General features: G+C 47.5%; 1 protein-coding gene across 1 annotated transcript; it reads left to right on the plus strand.

Moving 5' to 3' along the window:
- The first annotated feature begins 11,235 nt into the window (after positions 1–11,235).
- Positions 11,236–25,268, plus strand: Atox1 (antioxidant 1 copper chaperone). Its single transcript, XM_041665268.1, has 4 exons — positions 11,236–11,374; positions 17,389–17,464; positions 21,525–21,688; positions 25,129–25,268. Exons 1-3 carry the CDS (start codon positions 11,369–11,371, stop codon positions 21,647–21,649), a joined length of 207 nt encoding a protein of 68 aa, XP_041521202.1. The 5' UTR covers positions 11,236–11,368; the 3' UTR covers positions 21,650–21,688; positions 25,129–25,268.
- Positions 25,269–25,530: the final 262 nt, after the last annotated feature.

The following is a 25,530-nucleotide window of genomic DNA, read 5'->3' on the forward strand; positions in this document are numbered from 1 at the left end:
GGATCCAAGTGACAAAGTTTCCCGGGTTTTTTTGTTTTTCCTCTTCACATCAAAACTTTTTTTTCTGCATGCGTTTCGGAAGAGCAGTCACTGCTGACCCTTAGCATTAGTCAGCACGAAATCAGTGGCCACAGAGGACAGCGAAGTTGGCTCGGGCAGGAGACCCCAAAGCACCCGGTGCGGCAGCCTCTCTGGGATTGCGCGTGTCCCCGGTGACTTCCCAGCGGGTGGTGCACGAGTGGTCCGTGGATGTTTTCAGGAGCTTTTTCCTTCTTGTGAGTGCAGAGACAAGATCCATACTCGGATCACCCTCAGGCCTGAGTGCGCCGTGGGGTGCGTCACCACCAGCCATTGTCACGTGCTTTTCTAATTGAAATGGAAACTTATCTAACTCTTAGGTAGACACGCCTAAAGTTCCCCACAAACGCTCCAGGGACCAAGTATTACCTCCTACTGTCCGCAGCTTGGGATTTTGTGATTCCCTCTGTTTGGCCACCAGAAGCATTTTATATTAAAGAACTGTGGTGGTCCAAATTCTAGATACAGACCCGACCTGGTCTGTGGTCCCAGGAGTTGGAGGCAAGGGGAGAAATTCAAGTCATCCTGGACTATATAACAAGTCTGAGGCCAGCCTGAGCGACATGAAACTCTGAAAACAAGCTAGCTTGCATTTGTTTGTTTTGTTCTGATTTTTTTTTTCCTTTTTTAGGGCTTTTTGAAACAGTGCTGACCTGGATTTACCATGTAGCTTAGGCTGACCTCGAACTCACGAGCCTCCTACCCTGACCTCCTGAATGCTGGGAATAGGGACATTAAAGTGTTACAGAGAATTTCTGAAAACGGGACACGTGGACAGTCCCCTAGTGCAAAGGAAAGACTCAGAGTCAGCCCAGTCCAGGGTGGAAGGGAAAGGGAACCATGCGGAACCTGGAACTCTGGAGGCCAGAAGCCAAGTGAAAAGTCTTTAGAGTTCCAACAGCCCGGCATCTTCTGCCATGACTCAGAGGGAAGCTTCAGGGTGCCTGTCTACAGGCCGTGGGCACTGAGTCCCCAATGGAAACCTGCTTCTAGGGCTGCAAGCACCAAGCCCTGAAGCGGCACGGACATTTCCGCATTGAGAATCCTTTAGGATCTCTTGGCCCAACTAAGGAATCAGAGAACTTTGGCAGATTTTCACAAGGATTTTTTTAAGTTGAAATCCCCGTGCTCCTGACTGCTTTGCCTTTCTTTCCTTTTTTTCTTTTTTTAATTGATTTAAAAAAAAAAAAAAAGTCTCTCTTTTGATTCTGCCTCTGCTGGGATTAAAGCAGTACACCACCACAGCCATCTTTTAAAAATAAAATAAGCCAGGCGGTGGTGGCACACGCCTTTAATCCCAGCACCCGGGAGGCAGGCGGATCTTTGAATTCGAGGCCAGCCTGATCTACAAGAGCTAGTTCTAGGACAGGCTCCAAAGCTACAAAGAAACCCTGCCTCAAAATAATAATAATAGCCGGGCGATGGTGGCGCACGCCTTTAATCCCAGCACTCGGGAGGCAGAGGCAGGCAGATCTCGGTGAGTTCGAGACCAGCCTGGTCTACAGAGCTAGTTCCAGGACAGGCTCCAAAACCACAGAGAAACCCTGTCTCGAAAAACCAAAATAAAAAAAAAAAAAAATAGGGCTGGAGAGATGGCTTAGTGGTTAAGAGCATTGCCTGCTCTTCCACTTTTCCGGGTCTTGTGCATGCTGTCCCTGTCATTGTGGGCCATAGATGTAGATGCCCTGTTGTGTCCTGAGCCATCCACTCTCTGCCCTGTACGATCATTTTCCCCCATATTCTGCAAGATCCTGAGTTCAATTCCCAGCAACCACATGGTGGCTCACAACCATCTATCTGTAATGAGGTCTGATACCCTCTTCTGGCCTGCAGGCAGACACACAGACAGAATATTGTATGCATAATAAATAAATAAAGATTTTTTAAAAAATAAATAAAATAAAATAATAGTAATATAAAATAAAATAAAAAATTTAAAGATGTATTCCTAAAGGCAGAATAAAGATACATATCTTTTTATTGTTTGAGAATTGTATACTTGCATGTGAAATGTTTGATCAAGGCCACCCTCTCGAATTACATTGGGTCTTTGTTTGAGTTTTGATTTTTTGTTGTTGTTGTTGTTGTTTTTCCCACTAGGTCCATTTAGTGCTGCCTGTATGTGCATGGTTGTAGGGCCATCTACCAGAGCAATAGTAGCCTCTCAGGTGGGACCTGCCTAAAGAAAACTGCCCTTCCCTCTCTTGAAGCCATCAGCAGCCTCTAGCTCCTCAGCTAAGGGTGGGACTTGTGCTGGAATTTTGACTTGAACTTTTCCGGGTCTTGTGCATGCTGTCCCTGTCATTGTGGGCCATAGATGTAGATGCCCTGTTGTGTCCTGAGCCATCCACTCTCTGCCCTGTACGATCATTTTCCCCCATGTTCTGCAAAGAACACTGAGTCTTGAAGGTGCATAGGCTATATAGACATCCCATTTAGGACTGAGAACTCCAGTCTCTTATTCTAGGATGTTGACAAAATTATGAGTATTAATCACCATTGACTGCAAGAAACTTCTCAGCAAGAGTTAAAAAATTTCACTAATCTGAGGGTGGCACACAGGGCCTGAGGTCCTCTCTGTAAACTGAGACAGAATACCATCTCAAGTTCAAGGCCAACCTGGGCTTTTTGTTGTTGTTGTTGTTGTTTATCGAGACAGGATTTCTCTGTAGCTTTAGACCAGGCTGGCCTCGAACTCACAAAGATCCACCTGCTTCTGCCTCCCAAGTATTGGGGTTAAAGGCGTGCGCCACCACTGCCCAACCAACCTGGGCTTCTTAGGGAAAGTACTTCAAAAGAAAGGAAGGAAGGAAGGAAGGAAGGAAGGAAAAAAAACCCTACCCAAGAAACATGAGTTTCCTGTATCCCAGCACAACCTCAAACTCCACAGGTATAAATGACCTTAAACTTCTCTTTTTACACATATTTACTTTTTTTTTTTTTTGAGACAGGGTTTCTCTGTAGTTTTGGAAACTGTCCTGGAACTAGCTCTTGTAGATCAGGCTGACTCGAACTCTCAGAGATCCGCACGCCTCTGCCTCCCGAGTCCAGCTCACTTAATTTACAATCTGGAGGAGTATACTGGACGTGTCGCACACACCTTTAATCCCAGCTCTCACAAAACTGAGACACGCCAGCCTGGTCTACAGAGTGAGTTCCAGGACAGTCAAGGCTAAGTGGGGAAACCCTGTCTCAAAAAAAAAAATAGAAAGTAAATATAACAATATGTTAACAGGAAGCTAAAAACAGGGAGCTAGGGAGATGGCTCAGCAGGTAAAGGTGCTCACCATCAAGCCTGGTGACCTGAGTCCAATCCCCTGGACCCATATGGTGGAAGGAGATGGTAACTCCCGCAAATTGTCCTCTGACCATCACATGTGTGCTGCACACAAGAAAGAGGAAAAGAGAGGCTGGAGAGATGGCTCAGTGGTCCTGAGTTCAATTCCTAGCACCCACATGGTGGCTCACAGCCATCTGTAATGAGATCTGGCACCCTCTTCTGGACTGTAGGTATATATGCAGACAGAACCCTATATACATAATAAATCTTTTTAAAAAGAACACATTATTTAAAAATAAAGAAGAAAGAGGAAAAGAAGAAAGAAGGGAAGGAAGGAAAGAAAAAAGGAAGGAAGGAAGAGATAGATAGATAGATAGATAGAGAGAGAGAGAGAGAGAAATCTGGCTACATAGTCAGACACAATGGCACAGAAACACAGACACAATAACACAGTCTCCACTTCCAGGGGATAGACACCAAACCATACAGAAAATAAGAGTGAGTCTACAGGTACTGTTATGGAGCTGTTCAAGAGAAAGCGAGCAAAGAGGAAGAATGGGAACATTTTTCTAGGCCTAGGGCTTAACAACATGGCAGAGGCTCCCATGGAAAGACTGGAGAGCCTGGGCAGTCCAGGTCCATCTGTGTCTTTTCGCTGGACTTGCACTGGTGAGATCGAATTTGGGTCACAAGAAACAGCTAATGATTACTGACAGAGGGATGAACTTTGTCTCAGCGGAGAAAATACGCTGAGTTTTCATTCCACAAGCTCTGCTAAGATTTTTTTTTTTCTATTTAATTTGTTGCTGTTTTGTTTGAGTCAGGGCCAGTCTGGCCTTTAACTTCTGATCCTCCTGTCTCCACCTTCCAAGTGCTGGGATGGCAGGCCCACGTCACCATTCTCAAAGTGTGGCCGGCCTGAGGAGGTCAGAGGGACAGTAAGTAGCCCTATCCTTCCACTATTTGGAGCCTGGACATCAAAGATTGTTACTGTCACTGGGCCCTTGATATAAAGATCTTTTTTTTTTTTTTTTTTTTTTGGTTTTTCGAGACAGGGTTTTTCTGTGGTTTTGGAGCCTGTCCTGGAACTAGCTCTGTAGACCAGGCTGGTCTCGAACTCACAGAGATCCGCCTACCTCTGCCTCCTGAGTGCTGGGATTAAAGGCGTGCGCCACCACTGCCCGGCTATAAAGATCTTTTTGTTGTTGTTTTTGGACAAGATATCACCACATAGCCTTGGCTGACTGCAACTTGATCTGTAGACGTGGGCTGGTGTGGAATTCAGAGCTCCACTTGCCTCCTGAGTGCTGGGATTTAATGGTACGTGTCTTCACTTTGGGCCTGGGATTAGGAGCTTGAACCCATCTTGAGCTACACTCACCTCTAAAAGAAGAAGGAGGAGGAGGACGAGGAGGAGGAGGAAAGAAAAGATAGTAAACTAAACCAGTAAACCAGGTCAGCAAGCGCTCTTCCCACAGTCTAATGACTAGAGTTTGGTTCCAGGAACCCACATCATGATAAAACCTACTCATGAAAGCTGCCCTCTGGCTGGGCGATGGTGGCGCACGCCTTTAATCCCAGCACTCGGGAGGTAGAGGCAGGCAGATCTCTGTGAGTTTGAGGCTAGCATGGTCTACAAGAGCTAGTTCCAGGACAGGCTCCAAAGCCACAGAGAAACCCTGTCTCGAAAAACCAAAAAAAAAAAAAAAAAAAAAGAAAAGAAAAGAAAGCTGCCCTCTGATCTCCAAACACATGACAGTGGCATACAAAAGTGGAAACTCACACATACAAAATAAGTAAGCATAATCTTTAAAATTAAGAAATAGCCAGGCAGTGGTGGCGCACGCCTTTAATCCCAGCACTCGGGAGGCAGGTGGATCTTTGTGAGTTCGAGGCTAGCATGGTCTACAAGAGGTAGTTCCAGCACAGGCTCCAAAGCTACAGAAAAACCCTGTTTCAAAAAACAAAAAAAAAAAAAAAGGTTGGAGAGATGGCTCAGAGGTCAAGAGCATTGACTGCTCTTCCTGAAGTCCTGAGTTTAATTCCCAGCAACCACATGGTGGCTAGCAACCATCTGTAATGGATCTGGTGCCCTCTTCTGGCCTGCAGGCATACATGGAGGCTGAACACTGTGTATATAATAAATTTAAAAAAATGAGTATTGTTTAAAATCAAAAAAAATTAAGAAATAAAACATGTGCCTTTAATCCCAGCAGAGGTCAACAGATCTCAGGATTTGAGGTTAGCCTAGCTACTTAGTGAAACCCTGTCTTGAATAAATAAATAAATTAATTAATTAAAAAACCCTTCCCCCTTTTTTGAAAGGCAGTCTGGATGAGTCTATCAAAACTCTGCACCAGGCTGGGTTAGAGGCGCAGCCAGCTCCAAGGCATGAAACTCTGTAGAAGCGTGCCAGGCGCTGGACACAGGCATCAACTGTGAAGGGACAGTCACTTTACCAAAGCAAGAGGCTCAGGCGGGCAGTGGTGGCACATGCCTTTAATCCCAGCACTTGGGAGGCAGAGGCAGGTGGATCTCTGTGAGTTCGAGACCAGCCTGGTCTACAGAGCTAGTTCCAGGACAGGCTCCAAAGCCACAGAGAAACCCTGTCTCAAAAAACCAAAACCAAAAAAAAAAAAAAAAAAAAAAAAAAAAAACAAAGCAAGAGGCTCGCCAAGGGCTATTACAGAGAAACAAACAAAAAACCAAAACTTCAAATGACAGACAATTCCTCACACACAAATTTATTCTACATGGAATTTTAGGGCAATATACGTGGTGCCATTGCCACACTATCTTCTTTTATGCAGGCGGTTCGTGCGGTTTGCAAGCACAGGCTGCTGAAGCTCGCTTGCTGGCAGGGACCTTGAAATGCCATAGAGTTGTGGCAGTAAACAAGGCTACAGCCAGTACCTCAGCCATGAGGCTGGAAAGCTAAGGAATGGGCTGGATCTAGCTGGCAAAGCCACGGCTTTAGTCCTACTGAGATTGCCTGGTAAATTAAAGACTCATGTGGTCAGAAAAACAGAGAGAGATACAGTAAAGAGAGCGTCAAAGATAAAGAAAAATTTTAAATGATTTACAGTGTGTTAAAAATATATGCAGACTAAAAGTTGAAGTTCTTAAAGTAAAAAACAAAAATAAGGAAGAGAGAGTTGTTGTGTGTGGTAGTACACACCTTTAATCCCAACACTTAGGAGGCAGAGGGAGATTGACCTCTGTGACTTCAAGGTGTGGTAGCACATGCCTTTAATCCCAGTGCCTAGAAGGCAGAGACAAACAGATCTCTGTGAGTTCAAGGTGTCTTAGCATACACCTTTAATCCCAATTAATCTCTGGGAGGCAGAGACAGGCAGGTCTCTGAGAGTTCAAAGACAGCCTGGTCTACAGAGTTACTTCAGGTCAAAGATACAGAGAACCTGTCTCAAAAAGCAAAAAGTTAAAAGTAAAAATAAACAAAATAGAGGTTAAAATAAAGCGTACAAAGATGGAAAATAAACAGAGAATTTTGATACTGTATGCTATTATGCTCTCTTTGAATTGTTTGAATGCTGAGGAAGGAGCAACAGCTACTAAAAGATATTTATTTATAAATGCTGCTGAGCTAATCCAACATAGATATTTTGATGCCTTGACTTTGAAATTTGGATCTAAGGACATGATGCTTTGGAAAGGAGTTTCTTATTTTGTTTTCACAGAGGATGAGACGCTGTTCATTTCTTCTATTCCGATTTGGTATGATGGACCACGCCCTCCTGAAGGGTTGGTGTAAACATCTTCAGAAAATTGCTTCGCTCAACTGCCAACTGAGATGAAACTAGCACACAGGTTATACCATGAAAGACCTAATTAACGACGCCCCCATTCAGCAGGAAGCAGTTTGGAGAGAAAAAAACTGCGCCCATATTCCCAAATATTGTTTATAAATGTTCTTTTACATTTAAAGGGGGATATGATATAGATATGAATAATTTGCATTAGTATAGATTTTGCTTTATTGATAGAGATTTAAGGTCAATTTTGTTATATGTATAAGTGTTTCTGATTTTGATTAAGGTATTGTGATTGTGTAGTTCATTTAAATATGTACTGTATAATTAAGAAATATAGGTTGTTAATGGATAATCATCGATAATAGTAAAGCTTGTAGTCATGTTAATTAGATTTTCTAGATATATAGAGATATATTTTAGATAGACATTCTTCATGTCTTTCAAAGTTTACAGAATAGGACATTTAATGTTTTAATAACTTAGGACTTTTCATGACAATGAGACACTCTGCTCCTGGCAGCACCAATGTACTTCAAGAGGAAGATGGGCATCGAAGAGGCACCTTATGGAGTTTGATAGCCATTTGGGCAAGAAACTGCTCTTGCCTGGACTATTGCATAAACTGGACACAGAGAACCCGCAGAGAGAGGGCACTGAACTTGCCTAAAGGTGAGATGATCTTTCGGGGTTCCTGATTCGTGAAGGAGTCTGCAAGACATTCTGCAGGACACAACAGATAGTGACTGAACAGACTGAATTTTCCTGCTTCATGGAAATGTCTGCTGGATACTATGGGCCTGAAGGCTGAAGATTGATGCCCCAACGGTACAAAAGAACTTTGGGTACAGGCAGCAAGATGTCTCTGTCATTTCTAGAATTTTGGACTTCTTGTTTACTTAGGTAATATTATAACCTTCTGGAGTCTTTGATGGAGTTAAGAATAGTTAGTTATAGTTATAGTTTTCCTTAGTTATGATAAAGATTATTGTAACTTTTACTTGATAACTGTTTTGTTATATGTAATTTTGCTATGTTAAAGTTAAAGCCTTTTTTTTTTGTTTAAACAGAAAAAGGGGAAGCGATGTGGGAGTGTCATATATCAATCTGTTGATTTCATTGGTTAAGCAATAAAGAAACTGCTTGGCCCTGTGGGTGGAGTAAACAGAACAAAATGCTGGGAGGAAGAGGAAGTGAGGTCAGACTCGACAGCTCTGCTGGCTGGAGCAGAGACACCATGCCCCGCTCCCGGGCAGACACACGCCATGAAGCTCCGACCCAGGATGGACTAGGCTAGAATCTTCCCGGTAAGACCAGTTCTCACAGATTATTAGAGATGGGTTGATCGGGATATCAGAATTATTCAGTAAGGGCTAGATAGAAATGGGCCAAGCAGTGATTAAATGAATACAGTTTGTGTGTTGTTATTTCGGGGCATAAGCTAGCCGAGCAGGCAGCTGGGGTGCCAGGGACACAGCCCCGCCGCCGCCCCTATTTACAACAGATTTGCGCCCAACGTGGAGACCAGAAGAAGTACCTGTATGTTCTGCCAGGTGGCACCTGTATGCTCCGCCAGGTGGGGACAGTGGCAGTGAGGTAAGTCAGGGGCAAGTAACAGGAAGTTTCACAGCAGGGGGTGAAATAAAAATGGAGTCACTTCTCCCAGACTGAGTCTGGGGCCATCCAGGCTTGGCGCTGGCTCTATGGGCTCTATGGTTTTTGCATCAGCCTCTGTGCCATTTCTGTTCTGGACAGGTAGATGGGATGTCCTTGTTCTCTAGAGTTGAGGAGAGGAGGCAGAGAGTGGTATCAATTCCATTAGTGAGGGACACAAATGTTTTCCCAGTATCCTCCCAGTCAGACTTCTCAGCCAGAGCCCTTCCCAGTGAGGCAGGGGACAGACCTGTTTCTTAGACATCATAGCTTAGCTTTCTGGACAGTAGAATCTTCTTACGTCCACCACATTTTTGTATCCAGGGTTAAGGGGTATCAGTGCTTGAGATGTGGTGTTAGATAGTCCAGGCTGGCCTTGAACTTTCAGCAGTCCCCATGTCCAATTCTCAAGTGACAGGATTACAGGTGTTCACTACCATGCCCAGCCTGCTATATTCTTTGTTTAGTTTTTTTTTTTTTGAGACAAGATTTCTCCATAGCTTTGGGTTCTGGCCTGGAACTAACTCAAGATCAAACTGGCCTCGAACTCACAGAGATCGGCCTGACTCTGCCTCTTTTTTTTATTTTTCGAGCTTTGGTTCCTGTCCTGGAACTAGCTCTTGTAGACCAGGCTGGCCTCGAACTCACAGAGATCCACCTGCCTCTGCCTCCCGAGTGCTGGGATTAAAGGCATGTGCCACCAGTACCCAGCTATCTCATAACTTCCGTGTTCAAATTATAGCATGATAATAACCGCTTGGCTCGCCTGCTATATTCTTACATTTATTTTAGTTTAGTTTATTTAAGATAGGTTTTCAGGTAGCTCAGCCTGGCCTCCAATTCATGCTTCCCTGCCTCAGCCTCCCAAGTGCAGGAGGAGGGGTTATTTACAGGCACACACACACACACACACACACACACACAGCTATTCTTAGATTCTTAGGCTGTTCCCTGTTAGCCAATGTCTCACAACTTTTTTTTTCTCAAGCGGGGGGGGGGGGGTGGGGGGATGTGGGGGGTGTGGGGGGTGGGACTGGCTTTGCCTCCCTAGTGCTGGGATTAAAGGCATGCGCCACCACCACCTGGCTGTCTCTTCTGTGTTCAAATTATAGCATGATTCCTGATACACAGGATGACAAGTTGCTTACTTAGTTTAGGGATCTTCTCTTAGGAACATAAATGGTGGAAATAAACCTAGTAGTCACGGTTGAGAAGGGTATTGTCTTCAAGGCTATTGGATTACTCATGAAGTAACTCAGCTAACTGGGGCAGCCATAAATGGATAGGAACAACACTTACATTCTCACAGGTTTCTTGTTTTTTTTTTTTAAATAAATTCATAGTTTATTAGTCAACATTTTTAAAGATTTATTATATAGTGTTATGTCTGCATATATGCCTACTCACCAGAAGAGGGCACCAGAGCTCATTACAGTTGGTTGTAAATCACCATATTCTTGCTGGGAATTGAACAGAGGCCAGTGCTCTTAACCTTTGAGCCATCTCTCCAGCCCTCTTGTTTTAAACTTGACACAAGAGTCATCTTGGAAAAAGGGACTGTAATTGAAGACCTGGTTCTATCCAATTAGCCTATAGGCAGGTCTGTGGAGATTTTTCTCTCTCCTGAGTGCTGAGATTAAAGGCCCCAGCTAACCTGAACTCTGGATTCTCCTGCCTCACTCTGTAGACCAGGCTGGATTTGAACTCAGAGATCCACCTGCCTCTGCTTCCTGAGTTTTGGGATTGAAGGCATGTGTCACCCACCACCAATTCTGCCTCAGCTTTTCAAGTGTTGGAATTACAAGTGTTACCAAAATGCCTAGTGCCTTAAATTTGTATATATTTTTTTTGTATGCTTTTCTGGATAAGGTCTCATAAATTCCACGAAGGGCTTGAACTCTGCAGTTCAGACCAAGCCTTGAACCTCAGGATCCTTCTGCCTCAACCTCTCTAGCAGCTGGAACAGACCTGCAGCCCTAGGCCAGGGTAGGGACCGAGTGACACTCAAGGAAGATGGAATCTTTAGGGAATGCCGGGATCTGATCTGCCCTTCCCAGGAGCCTTGGCCTTGCATTCCCTAGTCCCACACGAAAAACTACCCAGAAGAGAGCGCAGTTGAGGGCTAGTCGTCCTAAGGTCTCCAGTAACAGCCTCGGGCAGGTCTAAATAAAAAAAAAAAAGTTACCTCTGTCTGCATACCCCCCCCCCCCCCCCCCCCCCCCCCCCCCCCCCCCGCACCCTGCCATCCCCGAGGACCCGTGACCTAGCTCCAGAGGCGGGACCTAATAATATATCCAGGCTAGAAAGAGGTGGGAAGTAAGTGGAAGCCAGCCCAGGGGGCGGGCCCGGCTGTAATTTGGCCCTAAAGGACGAGAACTGAGCAGAGCCTCAGAGGGCGGAGTCTTGCCGCAGCTGAACCCGGAAGGGGCGGAGACTAAGCGGAGCCCAGCCCTAGGGCGGGGCCTAGCCGAAGGCGGGGTCGGCCTAAAGGTGGGGCTTCCAGGAACGCTCTCCGGAAGCCCAGCGTTGCTGCCCGGGAGAGGCGTTTCCAGTCGTCGTCGCCGTTGCTGCCCGGGCCGCGTCAGTCATGCCGGTAAGTGGCCTTCCCGCTCCACCCGCGGGAACCGTTGTCTCTGGCCCGATGTACCGCTGCCCGGCCAGATGCTGCTGTTAGAGCACAGGCTGCGGCCGGAGCTGCAGTCGTTCCTCAGTTTACCCTCCGCACCCACCGTCCAGCTTCTCGACCCTCAGGAAAGCTGCAGAGAGCACTGTGTTTCAGAACACAGGCCTCAAGATCGCTCTGGAGAGTCTTTCGAGGGACAGCCCCAACCTTACCTGCACGATGGGGAAACGGAAGCTGAGAGATAGGGCTGCATAGGGCCTCCGGTCCCTACCTTTTCCACGTGCATGCCCCTGCCGCCGAGCTGGCGGGGTTTCAGAGAAGCAGGTCTCTCCCCCCCCCCACCTCTCCTACCCACTCTGGCCTGCTTCCACTTCAGCACTGGGCAACACTGAACCGAAAGGGTGCTTTATTTATTTCCAGCCAGGAGTTCCCAAAGCTCAGAGAAGAGTTTGAGGAGCCGAGAGCAGCGCTCTATCTTATCTTTGGACTTACTCACTTCTATGCATGGTGGCTTCTAGCCTCATTGCTTACTTAAATAAGGGTCTTTGACCCATTGCACAAGAAGAGAAGGAAAAGTCCAGCGTTTGTTGGAAACCATTTATTGTTGGGAGCTAAAGCTAGATAGGATCCAGGATGAAGCCAGGTCACCTGGGAAGTAAGTGCTGGGCAAAACCAGTTGTACTGGCTTGGGGAGAAAGCTCTGATCCCAGTTGAGTTTCTGAGATAATGGTTAGGGCCTTGGAATCAGCAGCATTTTCTTCCTGGTGCCTCTAAACCCAGAAGTCTCCCGCGGGTATTACGTGTTTTAGCCGCTTATCTTCCTTGAGTGAACCCGTGCTCCCTCCTGGTGCAGTCTTAAACCTCAGGTGTCATTTCTTGTGGTTCTTGCCCTTTGTCTTGAGATCTTTCCACTGGTGGCACAAAACAAAGACAAGAAAAAAAAAAAGGCTTGATAAAAATCCATCCTACCAGTCAATCAAGACAGTCTGCCGTGCAGCGTGATTCAGACCCTGGGATATCAGAGTGGAGGCTGCCAGGCTCTCCAGGGGACAGTAGTGAAGGAAAACAGCTTGAGGACCCCTCTATTCTGTGCCTCTGGGGATTTTGATGGGAGTGAGGCATGGAGTAGACACCTTATATCGAAACCAACAGCTAAAGGCAGGGAGGTGGGTATTGCTCAAGTGTGCCTCAAGTCTAGGCAGGGAAATGAGTCTTAGCCCGAGATGGTTTGCAGACCAAAGCTTAACCCAGAAACCCAAAAGTCCGTGCCCTTGATTTGCCAGCTGGGCAGCCTCAGGTAAGCTCTGCCTCTGTGTGCCTTCATCTCTTCGTCCATAAAATAGGGATTAAAAACAGACCTTGCAGGGCTATGGTTGGTATTTGCTAGAATGATAGCATCAAAATATATAACAGAGCCAGCGACCCATCGTGCCCCCAAGGGGTGTGTGTGTGACTTTTCTGCAGATATAGGGCAAGTGGGGTCGAACAGTGTGGGCAGGCTTCCACGAGGACCTCAGTGGTTAAAAGTTTTGTGTTCTCTGCCCAAGGCAGACTCTGCTACTCATTAGCTACATCTCACTGAGTAGGTATCTAAACTCTGAGCTGCAGCTTTCTCAGCCCTCAGGTAGTTCCCTGGCTTATGGAAGCATTGTAATTATTAAAGGAGACAGTGTACAAGGTGTTTAGAAGAAGGCCCAACACATCAGAGATACTTAGATATTAGTAGTCAAGAATCCAGACTCCAGTGTTGTTCTCTAGAAGAACAAAGTGTCCTCTTTCTCCATTCCCAGGGACTCGTCCAGTTCTAGAGAGTCTGTTACAGAATTGTATCACTTAGTAGCCCTCTGAAGCATTACTATATATAATATACAATAATACAACATGTTGCCATATGACATGAATATATACATTATGCTTAAGAGGGTTTATTTTGCTTGTTTGTTGTTACGGGGTCTCACACTGTAGCTCTGGTTGACCTGTGAGTGAATGTGTAGCCCAGCTGATCCTTAAATTCACAGCAATCCTCCTGTCTTGGCTTCTCAAGTGCTGGGATTACAGAAGTGAGCTGCCACACCTGGCTTTAAGTTTTGTTTTGGGATGCTAGAGATTGAGTCAGGGCCTGTGTATGCTGTGTATATGCTTTGCCACTGAGCCACCACCCTTTGGAGACAAAACACAGGTCTAGAGGCACTGGGGAGCCATCCAGGGGTGGAGCAGGTCTTGACGTACTCTGTGGAGACTGGATCACCTCCCTGTCCATTAGGCAGACTTCTGGTCAGCCTCAGGTTTAGGTTTCACAATTTGTAGCCGAGAGAGAGCTCTGAGTTGAAATGCTGGCCTCCTGTGAGCTGCCCCCAGGCCTCTGGCCTCTGCTCTGTGAAAGACTTCCTTGTTGGGGTCCTCAGTTTGGAGCTCAGATAACTGTTGACTTTAGAGCCTTGGGCAGCAAAACTTATCCTCTGAAATGCTCTATAGAGCTTTGGCTCAGAGTCATCTTGTTGGGGGGAGGGGGGTGAGCATTCAGCAGTTCTAAAACCAGCAAGATTTCCCTGGAGCAAAGAAAGCCTCTCTCCTCTGTGCCTTTGCACCCATGACCTCATCACCTTAGTGAGCCCTGGAGCAAGAGAAAATGAATGATTCTCCTATCCTGTAGGAAGGGGGTTTGAGGGTTGTGGGATGGGTCAGCTGGTAAGGATGCTTGCAGCCAAGCCTGATGACCTCTGGCATCCACTCTTATTCCATAGTACACACTCCCACACGCGAATAAGCATAGCATAGTTATTATCTTTCAGATTTTTGTGTGTCCCATTTGTGTGCAGAGATCAGAGGAGGGCTTCAGACTCCCTAGAGTTGGAGTTACGGGTGGTTGTGGGCTATTTGACATGGTTTGGGGAGCCAAACTCGGGACTTCTGGAAGAGCACAAGTAGTCGGAACCACTGAGCCATCTCTCTAGCCCTATTCTTACTATTATTTTAAAAATTATCTGTTTTCAGCCAGGTGGTGGTGGCAGACACCTTTAATGCCAGAACTTGGGAGGCAGACCTGCTCTTTGAGTTTATGGCCAGCCTGGTCTACATAGGGAGTTTCAGCCCAGCCAGAGCCTGATGCCCCCAAGTGGTGTGTGCCCAAACGGGGTGCATTGAAAACATTGCATGAAATTACCTTCAGTCTGTGTATAAATATGATTCATGTTTAGACTCATCCCATTCCCAGGATACCTCATTATGCGTATGCAAATATTCCCTAACGAGGGACATTTCTGCTCCCAGGCACTCAGATAAGAGATGCTCAGCCTGTCCTAGAGATACTTTGCTGAACTTCGTGGGGAAGGTGGGCATTGAATTTGGGTATGCTTTTGGTCACCTTTTTATACAGTGCCTAGGATTCTGATGCAGGAAGATAGTTTAAGGCCCAGTGTAGACTTCATAGTGAGTTTTGGGCTAGTATTGTCTACATTAATGGACCCTGTTCTCAAAGCAACACCAACCCCCCCCCCCCCCCAAACAAAACAAAATACAGAAGCGGGGAGGGATAGCCTTTGTTTTGTTTTGTTAATGTTTGCAGTGCTATTACTCAGGGTTGGAGGTCTGGGCTGGCTGTTTCAATGCTCTTAGCATCTTACTCAACAAATAGTAAAGATGCACATAGATTACAAAGTAGCAAGGAAACTAGTCAAAACAGTGCACAAGACAAGTCAGGATATACTGCAGCAGAGCAGGTATCAAGGGCCCTACTTATTGTTGGGGCTTCCCTTTATGGGGTTCAAGGGAAGGAGGAGCTTGTTTGCTAGGGCTATAATCTGGTCACTTTTCTATACTGACTGACTTGGATTTTTTTTTAAATATTTATTTATTTATTTATTATGTATACAATATTCTTTCTACATGTATGCCTGAAGGCCAGAAGAGGGCACCAGACCTCATTCCAGATGGTTGTGAGCCACCATGTGGTTGCTGGGAATTGAACTCAGGACCTTTGGAAGAGTAGGCAATGCTCTTAACCGCTGAGCCATCTCTCCAGCCCCCTGACTTGGATTTTTCAAGACAGGGCTTCTCTATAGCCCTGGCTGTTCTGTAACTTGTTCTATAGACCAGACTAGCCTTGAACTTGGATCCATGTGTGCCACCAGCACCCAGCAGATGCACCTGATTTTAATTATGTACGGAATTCTCTCCACAATCGCACTTTGAGGACAGTTGGCCTCTTTGTGCATGTGCTCCAGAACTGTCTAACCCCGGTCAGCCCATTGCCAGCAGTTCCCGGATCGTGCTTCAGGATGTTTGGATGGAAATGGAGAAATCAGGGATTGATGAGAGGAGTAACTTCTTATTTCCAAGTTTAAAACAAGTGTGGAGGTCAGTCTTGGGTTGTTAACAGGTGGCTAGGTTCATTGTCAAAGACAGGTGTGTATAGCCTAAACCATTCCCTATGCTTGGCTGTCTCAGTACTGGGCAGTAAACCCAGGGCCTTGCACATGCCAGGCCAGCAATGTACCACTGCATTACATTCTCAGGGCCTGCGTGTTGTATTTCCAAAGGAAAAGAGAAATGGAAGAAAATAATTATCAGAATCCAATTACTTTCACCTAAAGGCACTTAGTCCCATGATCTCATTTTATTAACATATCAGCTATCTGTTGTCCTTTAATGTTTATCCCCAAACCTAGAGTCAGGACCCGAGAGTGTCTGGACAGTGACTAGGCTTGACTTGGGGTCTTCAGGAACAGCAGTGCAGATCAGAAGCTTGCCCAGGCTGGTGCACTCCTTGGCTTTGACTCTGCTTCTTGCCAGGTGGACCTCTGGATGAATAGTAAAGTGTCCTTTAACATGGAAGCTGGCTGGCTCTGGAGTGACCCGAGAAGGGAGCAGGGCAGAAGCCGGCATTGTGACCAGCTTAATCACATAATGGTGCTTTGGCCCTTATGTTGAATACGCTCAGGCTTAGGCTACGATGTTAGGGAATGAACTGTCAAGGACTTAAATACCAGGAGGCAGAGAAGATGGAGGTCATGGTGGAGGCTGGCTGCCACATGTCAAATCCTGTGATTGTCCCGTTCTTCATCCAGAAGGGACTAGTACCCCAAGAGTTAAGCTACTGAGGTCATACAACTTGCAAGCGCTGGAGTGCAGATGCTCTCATTCCCAAATATTGTGAAGGAAGGGATATTGGCCCAGTCCACTGAAAACAGCCAAAGACCCAGAAGTTGTCCAGCAGTGATGTTGATCATTGATTCACTCATGAAATAAGTGAGGGACCTCTATGCCAGGTGCTGTTCCCAGTGCTGGGCACAACAGCGACTATTTGTGCTTGAGCAGCACAGTTGTGTGCTCGCCTACCTTGACTTCTTAGACATCTTGGAGATTGTAGAGCCTCGGAAACCTGGGATCCCTTCCCAGCTGCCTCCAGTGTGCTGGGGAGCCTGGGGAATCCTTCCCCTTCCTGGAACTCGGGTGCTGCCCCTGAGCACGGAGTACTTGGGTCAGAGCAGTGGTGCCACACATCTGAGTAACCTACCTGCTGGCATAATCGATGTCCCCATCCTGGCTGCTGGGCAGACCTGCAGCCTGTGTAGAGTTCCAGTGTAGAAAATAATGTTCTGATTCAGAAACAGGTTCCAGATTAGTACTGCTGGGAGCGGGGTCACCTGTGGCTAAATCCTTGGCCCTGAGGCAAAGCCCATAGCTCACTCGTGAGGCAGTAATCTTGAGAGGGAGGATTGGAAAAGAGCTCACACAGACCTGGATCCTGTTCATTCTGTGCCAGACCTTGCAGAAGACATCATGGAGATTGTCTCTGTTGGTACAGCCTGTGACACACAGAAATCCTGTGCCCTCCCCCCACCATCCGTTTACTAGACTGGGCTCATAGACAGGCTTCCAGTGGGATTGTGCTCACTCTCTGCTCCCTGTCAGCCCCTAAGAGGCCCCTCAGATGGTGTGTGGGTCCCCTGCATGGCCTGACTCATGATCTCCGTCTCTTGCAGAAGCACGAGTTCTCCGTGGACATGACCTGTGAGGGATGTGCCGAAGCCGTCTCCCGAGTCCTCAACAAGCTGGGAGGTGAGTGGTTCTCCTGGAGAGAGTATGGGGAGTCATGTTCAGGTACATGCGGCCCACGGGGGTCAGCTGCAGGTCAGCTGGTGCACACTCGGGCCTCTGCTCGGTGGCTTACGTGGAGACATGTGCCTCACTGCAACCACCGTTTCTTCCATTCGCTACACTCCTACCCCCTCGGTTTAGTCTGGTTTTTGAGACAAAGCCTTGCTAAGTAGCTCTGGCTGCCCTGAAATGCATCATATAGACTAGGCTGCTCCTAAATTTGTGAGAATCCTTCTGCCTCTGCCTTCTAAATGCTGGAATTACAAAGATGGGCCACCATACACAACTCCATTTTGTTGTTCTTTCTGTCTCCTCTCCCCCTTCCTCCCTTCCCCCTCCCTCTTCAGGGTCTCTGGAGCTCAGGATGGTGATCATGGACTCTAATCATCCAGCTTCTGCTTGAGATGCAGGCACACACCACGAGTGCACAGTGACTGTCCTCCTCGTGTGAAGGCAGGAACTGTTTAGAGTTCAAGGACTTGACTGAATTCACAGAGCCAGTAGGGCAGAGCTGGGATTTAGCCACACTGTTACTGGGATTTAGCCCTGGAGTTGTTACTATGATAGTGATCTCCAGGGTGACATCAAATACAGATAACAACAGCCAGGCCTGAAGGATACCAGTAAACCCCGAAGCCTGAAGGTTCAAAAGCTTAAGGCCAGTCTGGACAATTTAGGGAGACTTGACTCAAAGTAAAAATGACAGAAGAGGCTGGGGGTGTAGCTCAGAAATAAAGGGATTGCACAGCCTGTGTGACATTTTAGATCAAATCCACTGTACTGCAATAAAATAAAAACAATGAATTTATAAGAGCCAAACAAAGCTGGGTGTGGCAGCTCACACTGATAATCCCAGCCCTTGGGAGGCCGAGATGCTGTAGGCATTGCCAGGGATTTGAGGCCAGCCTGGACTATGGAGGGAGACCCTATCTCTACAAATCAGAAATAAATAAGACCTAGGGTAACATTACTACTGAGTGTTGAGACTGCCTATGCATTATCAGTCCACAGAGTGGGACTTGACACGGTGGATCAGGCTGGTGGCGGGTAACACTCGTGCCCAAGGGGAAGTGCCTTGCCCAGGTCCCATAGTGAGTAAGCCCGTGATTCAGTAACTCTGAGGTTTGTAAGATGGAATATCTTTTTAAGTTTTGTTTTTTGGGTTTTTGTTGTTGTTGTTGTTGTTGTTTTAAAGACAGCGTGTCCCGTTGTAGTCCTGGCTGGCCTGGAACTCACCATGGGTAGCCCAGGTTAGGCCTCAAATTTTAACAGCCCTCCTGCCTCAGTGTCACGAGTTCTGGGCTTACAGGCATGAGCCATACCCAGCTGCACTGAGATGTCTGTTCACAAGAATCTGAGACACTGAAGAGCATCTGGCTGCTGACTTCCCACAAGGCCATAGGCTTCCCTCCCCTGGGTTTGGGCATCACCAGCTTATGATCTGAGAGTGTCAGCCCATATCAGCGTACGCCAGAGACACTTCAGAAATGAAGTAGGGTCTGCCGGGGAGATGGCGCAGTGGGTAAGAGCACTGACTGCTCTTCCAGAGCACCAGGGTTTAATTCCCAGCACCCTCTTGGCAGCTAACAACTGTCTAACTTTTTGTTATATGTAGATTCAGAGATTGCAACCATGCCCTGTACCACGTGCTTAACAGCCCTGCTGGGCCTGAGGGGCCTTTACCTTTGATAAGTTTTTCCTTGTGCGGACTAGTTTATGTTAACTTGACACAAGCTACAGTCATTTGGGCAGAGGGAACCTTAGTTGATAAAATACCCCTACCGGATTGACCTATGGGCAAGCCTGGGGTGTGTTTTCTTGATTGATTGGTGTGGGAGGGCCTAGCTCTTGGGGAGCAAAGCAAGCCAGTGAGCAGATTCCTCCATGGCCTCTGCTTCAGTTCCTGCCTCCAGGTTCCCTCCCTGCCCTGCCCTATACTTCATGGTGGATTGTGATGTGGTAATGTATGCAAAATAAAGCCTTTCCTCCCCAAATTATATTTGGCCATTGTGTTTCATCACAGCAATACAAACTTTGAATAAGGCACGCCTCCCCTTGAGGACAGTCGGGTGTTTTTAAGTTCTTAGGGCCTGGGTAGTCAGACTAAAGACTGACTTAGGCAGGAAAGAGCATTGAGGTTGACCCCAACCCCTTTATGACAGGTGGGAAAGCCAAGGCCTGAAACGGTCCTGACCACAGCCTGGCACACCATTTTAGAGGAGGGCATCGTGGCTTTTCTTTTTTGGTGGAAGTAGGGATTGGGCAGTAGGAAGGCAGTTGGGCAATGGCTGTTAACACCCCACATGTGCCAGGCTGTTGGCCCACGGTTCTGCTCTGATTCATGGTGTGGAATGATTTCGTAGGTGTGGCCAGGCGGGCTTGGGTGCACTGGTAGTAGAATGAGAACAGTGTCAGGCAGGCAGAACTGATTCCCCATGCTTGGAAGGATTGAGTCAGCAAGCAAATGTGAAGATACCCACACTGGGAAGCTGCGACAGGAAAATCATGAGCTCAGGTCTCCCAAGTCTGTAGAGTGAGTTCAAGGCTACCCCAGGCAACTTAGTGAGATTGCCTCAAAATAAAATGTATAAAAAAGGCCTGGGGACGAAACTCGGGAATAGAGTGCTTGCTTGGCATGTGTGATACCCTGGGTACCAGTAGCATAGAAAAGGGGGGAGATGGTTGTGGGGAAGGTGGGTGGGGTCCTCAGTGGTAGCTTATGCACGTGAGACACATACACAGAAGGGGGGTTGTACAAGCACTAGACGACACAGTGGGTAAGGGTGCTTGCTGCCAAGTGAGTTTAATTCCCAGGACCCACATAGGAGGAGAGAGCTGATTCCAAGCTGTCTTCTAACCTTCACACACACATTTTCTCTCATGTATATACATACCCACACACATGCGCACACTCAACATGCTCGTGCACCTCACATGTGCTCATACACACTCTCACTTATGCATACTCACACACATGCTCACCTACAGTTTCTTTCACGTACTTAACACAGACTCACGCATGCTTTCACTAAAGTGTAATAATTTGAAAGGAAGGGACTGGAGAAATAGTTGAGGGCACTGGTTGCTCTTACAGAGGATCTGGATTCAGCTCTCAGCACCATATGGTGGCTCACAACCATCTGTAGCTCCAGTTCCAGGGGATCTAGCGTCCTCTTCTGGCCTCCATGGGTACTGCACACATGTGGTACACAGATATACATGCAAAGAAAACACTCATATACATAAAAATAAGTAAATCTGGGGCTGGAGAAGTGACTCCACGGTTAAAAGCATGTATGTCGCCTGCAGAGGACCTAGCGCCCACTTTTCCAGACCCCATAACCTCTGGCCTTCAGGGGCACCTGCACTCATATGATCATGCCTTCATACAGAGCCATACACATACATAATTTAAAAATATTTCAAGGGCTGGAGAGATGGCTCAGAGGTTAAGAGCATTGCCTGCTCTTCCAAAGGTCCAGAGTTCAATTCCCAGCAACCACATGGTGGCTCACAACCATCTGTAATGGGGTCTGGTGCCCTCTTCTGGTCTGCTGGCATACACACAGACAGAATATTGTATACATAATAAATAAATAAATATTTTAAAAAAATAAAATAAAAATATTTCAAATAAAATTATAAAGGGAGGGAGGAGGGCTCTGTATTGCTAAATTGGAAGGTTAGCTTGAGGTGGTAGTGATGGCAGGTTTGGGGGGAAGGGAGCTGGGTGGAAAGAGAAAACTCTGAGGGCTGAGGAAATAGCTTAGAAGGGGAGTTCTTGCCTGATCCTTGAGGTCCTGAGTTCAGTCTGCATTGCCAACACCCCTCAGACACAGAGAGGGGCCTGCAGCAGAGCCTGCTGTGCTCACAGTGCCTGAGACAGAAAGAGCTTGCTGCTCCCTGGCTCCACGAGAGGTGCCTGGCGCTACAGGGATGATTAAGGAGGCTGACCTCTTTTGTTCTTAGGGTGGAAGGGTCCTGCTTCCCCCTCCCACATCCCCGTTTCCTTCTTCTGCAGGAGTGGAGTTCAACATTGACTTGCCCAACAAGAAGGTCTGCATTGAGTCTGAGCATAGCACCGACACCCTGCTGGCAACCCTCAACAAAACAGGAAAGGCCGTTTCCTACCTTGGCCCCAAGTAGCCAGAACCTTGGGCGAGTCCCTCTGGATGTACTGAAGAGGTAGGTGGGTGAGGCCCCAGCCTTTCCTGCACAGACTTGTTGCCTCTCCAGGGGTCCCCTGGGTTCCAAATCCCTCATCTGAAATGCTTGGGCCCAGAAGCAGTTCAGAATGCAATTTCTCTGGGGTTTGGAACTAGCTCTTGTAGACCAGGCTGGTCTCGAACTCACAGAGATCCGCCTGCCTCTGCCTCCCGAGTGCTGGGATTAAAGGCGTGCGCCACCACCGCCCGGCCAATCCTAAACATTTTTGACATGAGCTGGCACTCAGGAAGTTCTTATTTTGAAGCATACTGCAACTGAAGTTCCTGGATTTAAGGTGCTCAGCCTGAACTTGGACCCCACCCCCACCCCCACCCCCACCCCCACCCCCGAGACAGAGTTTCTCTGTAGTTTTGGAGCCTGTCCTGGAGCTAGTTCTTGTAGACCAGGCTGGCCTCGAACTCACAGATTCACCTGCCCCTGCCCCCCAACTGCTGGGATTTAAAGGTGTGCACCACCACCGCCCGGCATGAACTTGGACTTCTTAAGTGAGGTAGGAGTGGGCCCTGATGTGTTCAGCCCACTGCCCCCCTCTTAAAGGGTCACAAGAACATCATTTTTCAGTACAAACCAGAAACTCAAAGTATTGATGGCCACTGGGGAATAGACAGAATGCCATATTATATCTCCAAAGTCCCTTTTGGGACTTGAGGGGCACCTTGCCTGGTCAGCAGGGTCTAAGTTTAGAGGATCTGGCCTTCTTGGAATGGTGAGCCTCTTGCTTTGGTAAAGTGACTGTCCCTTCACAGTTGATGCCTATGTCCTGTGCCTCGCATGCTTCTACAGAGTTTCATGCCCCGGAGCTGGCTGCGCCTCTAACCCAGCCTGGTGAAGTCAATGACCCATATAAGCTATCTTCACTTTATGGGTCCCGGGGGGGCAGAAAGTAGCCCAGTGCCAGTGCCCTTCCCTCACCTGGCCGCCCAGCAGTCCTTCCCACCGTGCCCTGCAGTCTCACTTCCTCTACACTGCATCTGACCCATGAATCACGATGGTCACTTCTTTGGTGGTTTGTATCGTCTCTGGAACTGAGAAAAACGAGGCCTGGTGAAGGAACATGAGCTGACCAGAGCCCAGGCAGATGGGTGGCAGAGGCGGGAATGAGCCAGACTCCTGTGCGAGTGTTGTCATGATGGCAACTGTATCGCTGACCCTACAAGTGACCCATGAGAGCCCCTGGCAGAGGCCAGCTGTAATCAACTGGGGGTAGGAGGGTCCCCAATTTGAGCATTTGGAACCCAAGCGGTGTGTTTTGTGTATATGGTTACATCCCAGCAAATTAGAAGACATGGATGAGCCAGCTCACAAGAGGCTAAGCCAGGAGAGGAATAGCAAGAAATCAAGGCTAATGTGGCTAATCAAGGCTCTGTGTAATTAAGGTTACACAGAGACACACTGTCTCAAAATAATAAAATAATAATAACAAGGCCAGAAAGATGTTCAACAGGTGAAGGTGCCTCCTGCCAAGCCTGACAACCTGAATTCAATCTCCAGGACCTACGTGGTGGAGAGAACTGAGTCCCACAGGTTGTCTGACAATCAGACATGGCACATTAATATCTCTCTCTCTCTCTCTCTCTCTCTCTTTCTCACACACACACACACACACACACACACACACACACACACAAAGCTTAAACAAACAGATAAATAAATAAGCCATTGTTCCCCATATCTCTTCTGGCCCTGGATTTGCTCCATGGCCAGGAACAAGCCAGTGTGAACAGCAAGGAGTCTGGGGTTCCAATGCCAGTTCTGTTCTCATTCCAGACTGTGACTGGGCCATTTTTCACTTGCCTGAGATTTGAACCCCTCCACTCTGTCCCACTGCCTTTTTGGGTCTCTGCAGTCTCTTTAAGGTTCGCCCCCTCTGGAATGACGACACCAGCAGTCTCTGCCACGCTTAGGAACTGTACATCCCTGGGTTTTGTGGGTCAGGTGAGAGTGGGCCACTGACCTCCATCTCTTTCAAACACCCTTGTTGTGCTTTGGGCATCCATGTACAATTTTTCGGTTTGGATTTAGTTTGTTTTATTTTTTTTTAGAAATCATTTTTGAAACAGGGCCTCCTTGTATAGCCCAAGTCATCTGGAGTTCGCAGCGAACCTTCTGCCCTAGCCCCTCTGATGCTGTGATTACTGGTGTGAGCTCCCATGCCCAGCTCCTCCATGTAAGATTGTATTTGAGGGCCAGGAAGATGGCTTGGTGGGTACAGGTGTGTGCAAGCCTGGAGACCGGAGTCTGAGCCCCTAGAACCCACATCAAGGTGGAAGGAGACAGCAGCTCATCCCTAGACCTCCACAAACATATGATGACACCCACACCATAACTAATAAAAATGTTCTGTTTAGTTTTGAAAAAAAATATGTTTGATAAGTATGAGCTCTGTGGGGAAGGACTGGAGGGAAGAGTGGCCCGTGGTGGCCCGCAGTTTGGTCTACACACAGAGACTCTTGTAAATGCAGTAGCCCCTGCTGACAGCAAGCATTGTTCCCTGTGGCTTTTGCTATCAAGGTGAAAATGAAGTTGACGTGATGTAGTTAGCTGTGGTCATGGGCGCCACTCATCGGCGCTTTCTGCATTCACCGTGTGCACGGCCACACCGGTACCCTACTTGAGAGCATTTTATTCTCTGAGAAAAACACCTCATGTCCGCCACCCTCACTACTTCCTCTTTCGATGCCAGTCTGTTCTTGCCACTCTGGGCTATCGGGCTGTCTTTTGTTTGTCTTTCAAGACAGGGTTTCTCTGTGTAACAGTCCTGGCTATCCTGGAACTTGCTTTGTAGACCAGGCTGACCTTGAACGCCCTGAGATCTACTTCTCTGACTCCCAAGTACTGGGATTAAAGGCTTGTGCCACCACCGCCCGACACACAAAGGGAATCAATCATATGGTGTGTTTATTTGCTTGCCTGCTCATTTGAAGTAGGGTAGCCTTGGCTAGCCCTGAACTCAAGATTTAGTGAAAATGATACTGAATTTCTGATCGTCCTGTCCTCGCCTCCCCAGGCTGGAATTACAGGATAATGCACCACCAGCATCGTGCCTATGTTTGTTGTTTGTTGTGCTGTTGGTGTTGTTTTAAGGTTTCGCGTAACCCAGGCTGGCCTTGAACTCCTTATCTTGCTTTTACCTTCAGTGTTGGTATTACAGAAGTCTGCCACTGAACCTCTCTGACTTTTTCAGGTAGGAAGTGTCAAACTTGTAAGCACTGTATAGAAGGAGTTCGCTCCTGCAGCTCACCCAGACTCAGCACACCTCGTTACTTTGTAGCATTCAAAGTTTCACCTGCACAGCTGCACATGGGCAGTACAGAGAGGAATCCAGAGACCGAGGTGCAATGTCTCCTTATCTGCAGTAGGTGGCGCCATTGATCCGTCTACTTTTCCCTCTCTTCTAGGCTGTTGATCCTGTTTCCAAGCAGATTAGGAACACCAACTGCTCAGTCCAGCTCAGCCATGGAGTTCCTGCCCAGACAGGCCCTCCCCGGCCGGCTTCCTGCCAGCTTCCTTGCAATAAAGTCAAGCTGCATTTGTTGAAGAAGCATCTGTTGTGTGTTTTGGTGCTGCTTGCTCACCTACAAGCTGCTGTCGTGTTTGCCTATGTTTCTAGAACCTCCCCCTGGAGGTCAGGTGCCTATCACATGTCCATTCTCTGGTGTGTGATCTTGAGCAGCCCACTGCCCTCCCTGGGCCTCTCTGTAATGGGAATATCATTGGGCCAGATCCGTAATTTCTTCTCACTATGTAGACTCCATATTTGAAAACCCGTCTAGTGAGAAGCGCCACTCTGGAGTGGTCAG

This window comes from Microtus oregoni, unplaced genomic scaffold (genome assembly GCF_018167655.1).
Source record: "Microtus oregoni isolate MIOR12 unplaced genomic scaffold, Mior012 000015F_ref0000493, whole genome shotgun sequence".
Classification (NCBI taxonomy): Eukaryota; Metazoa; Chordata; class Mammalia; order Rodentia; family Cricetidae; genus Microtus; species Microtus oregoni.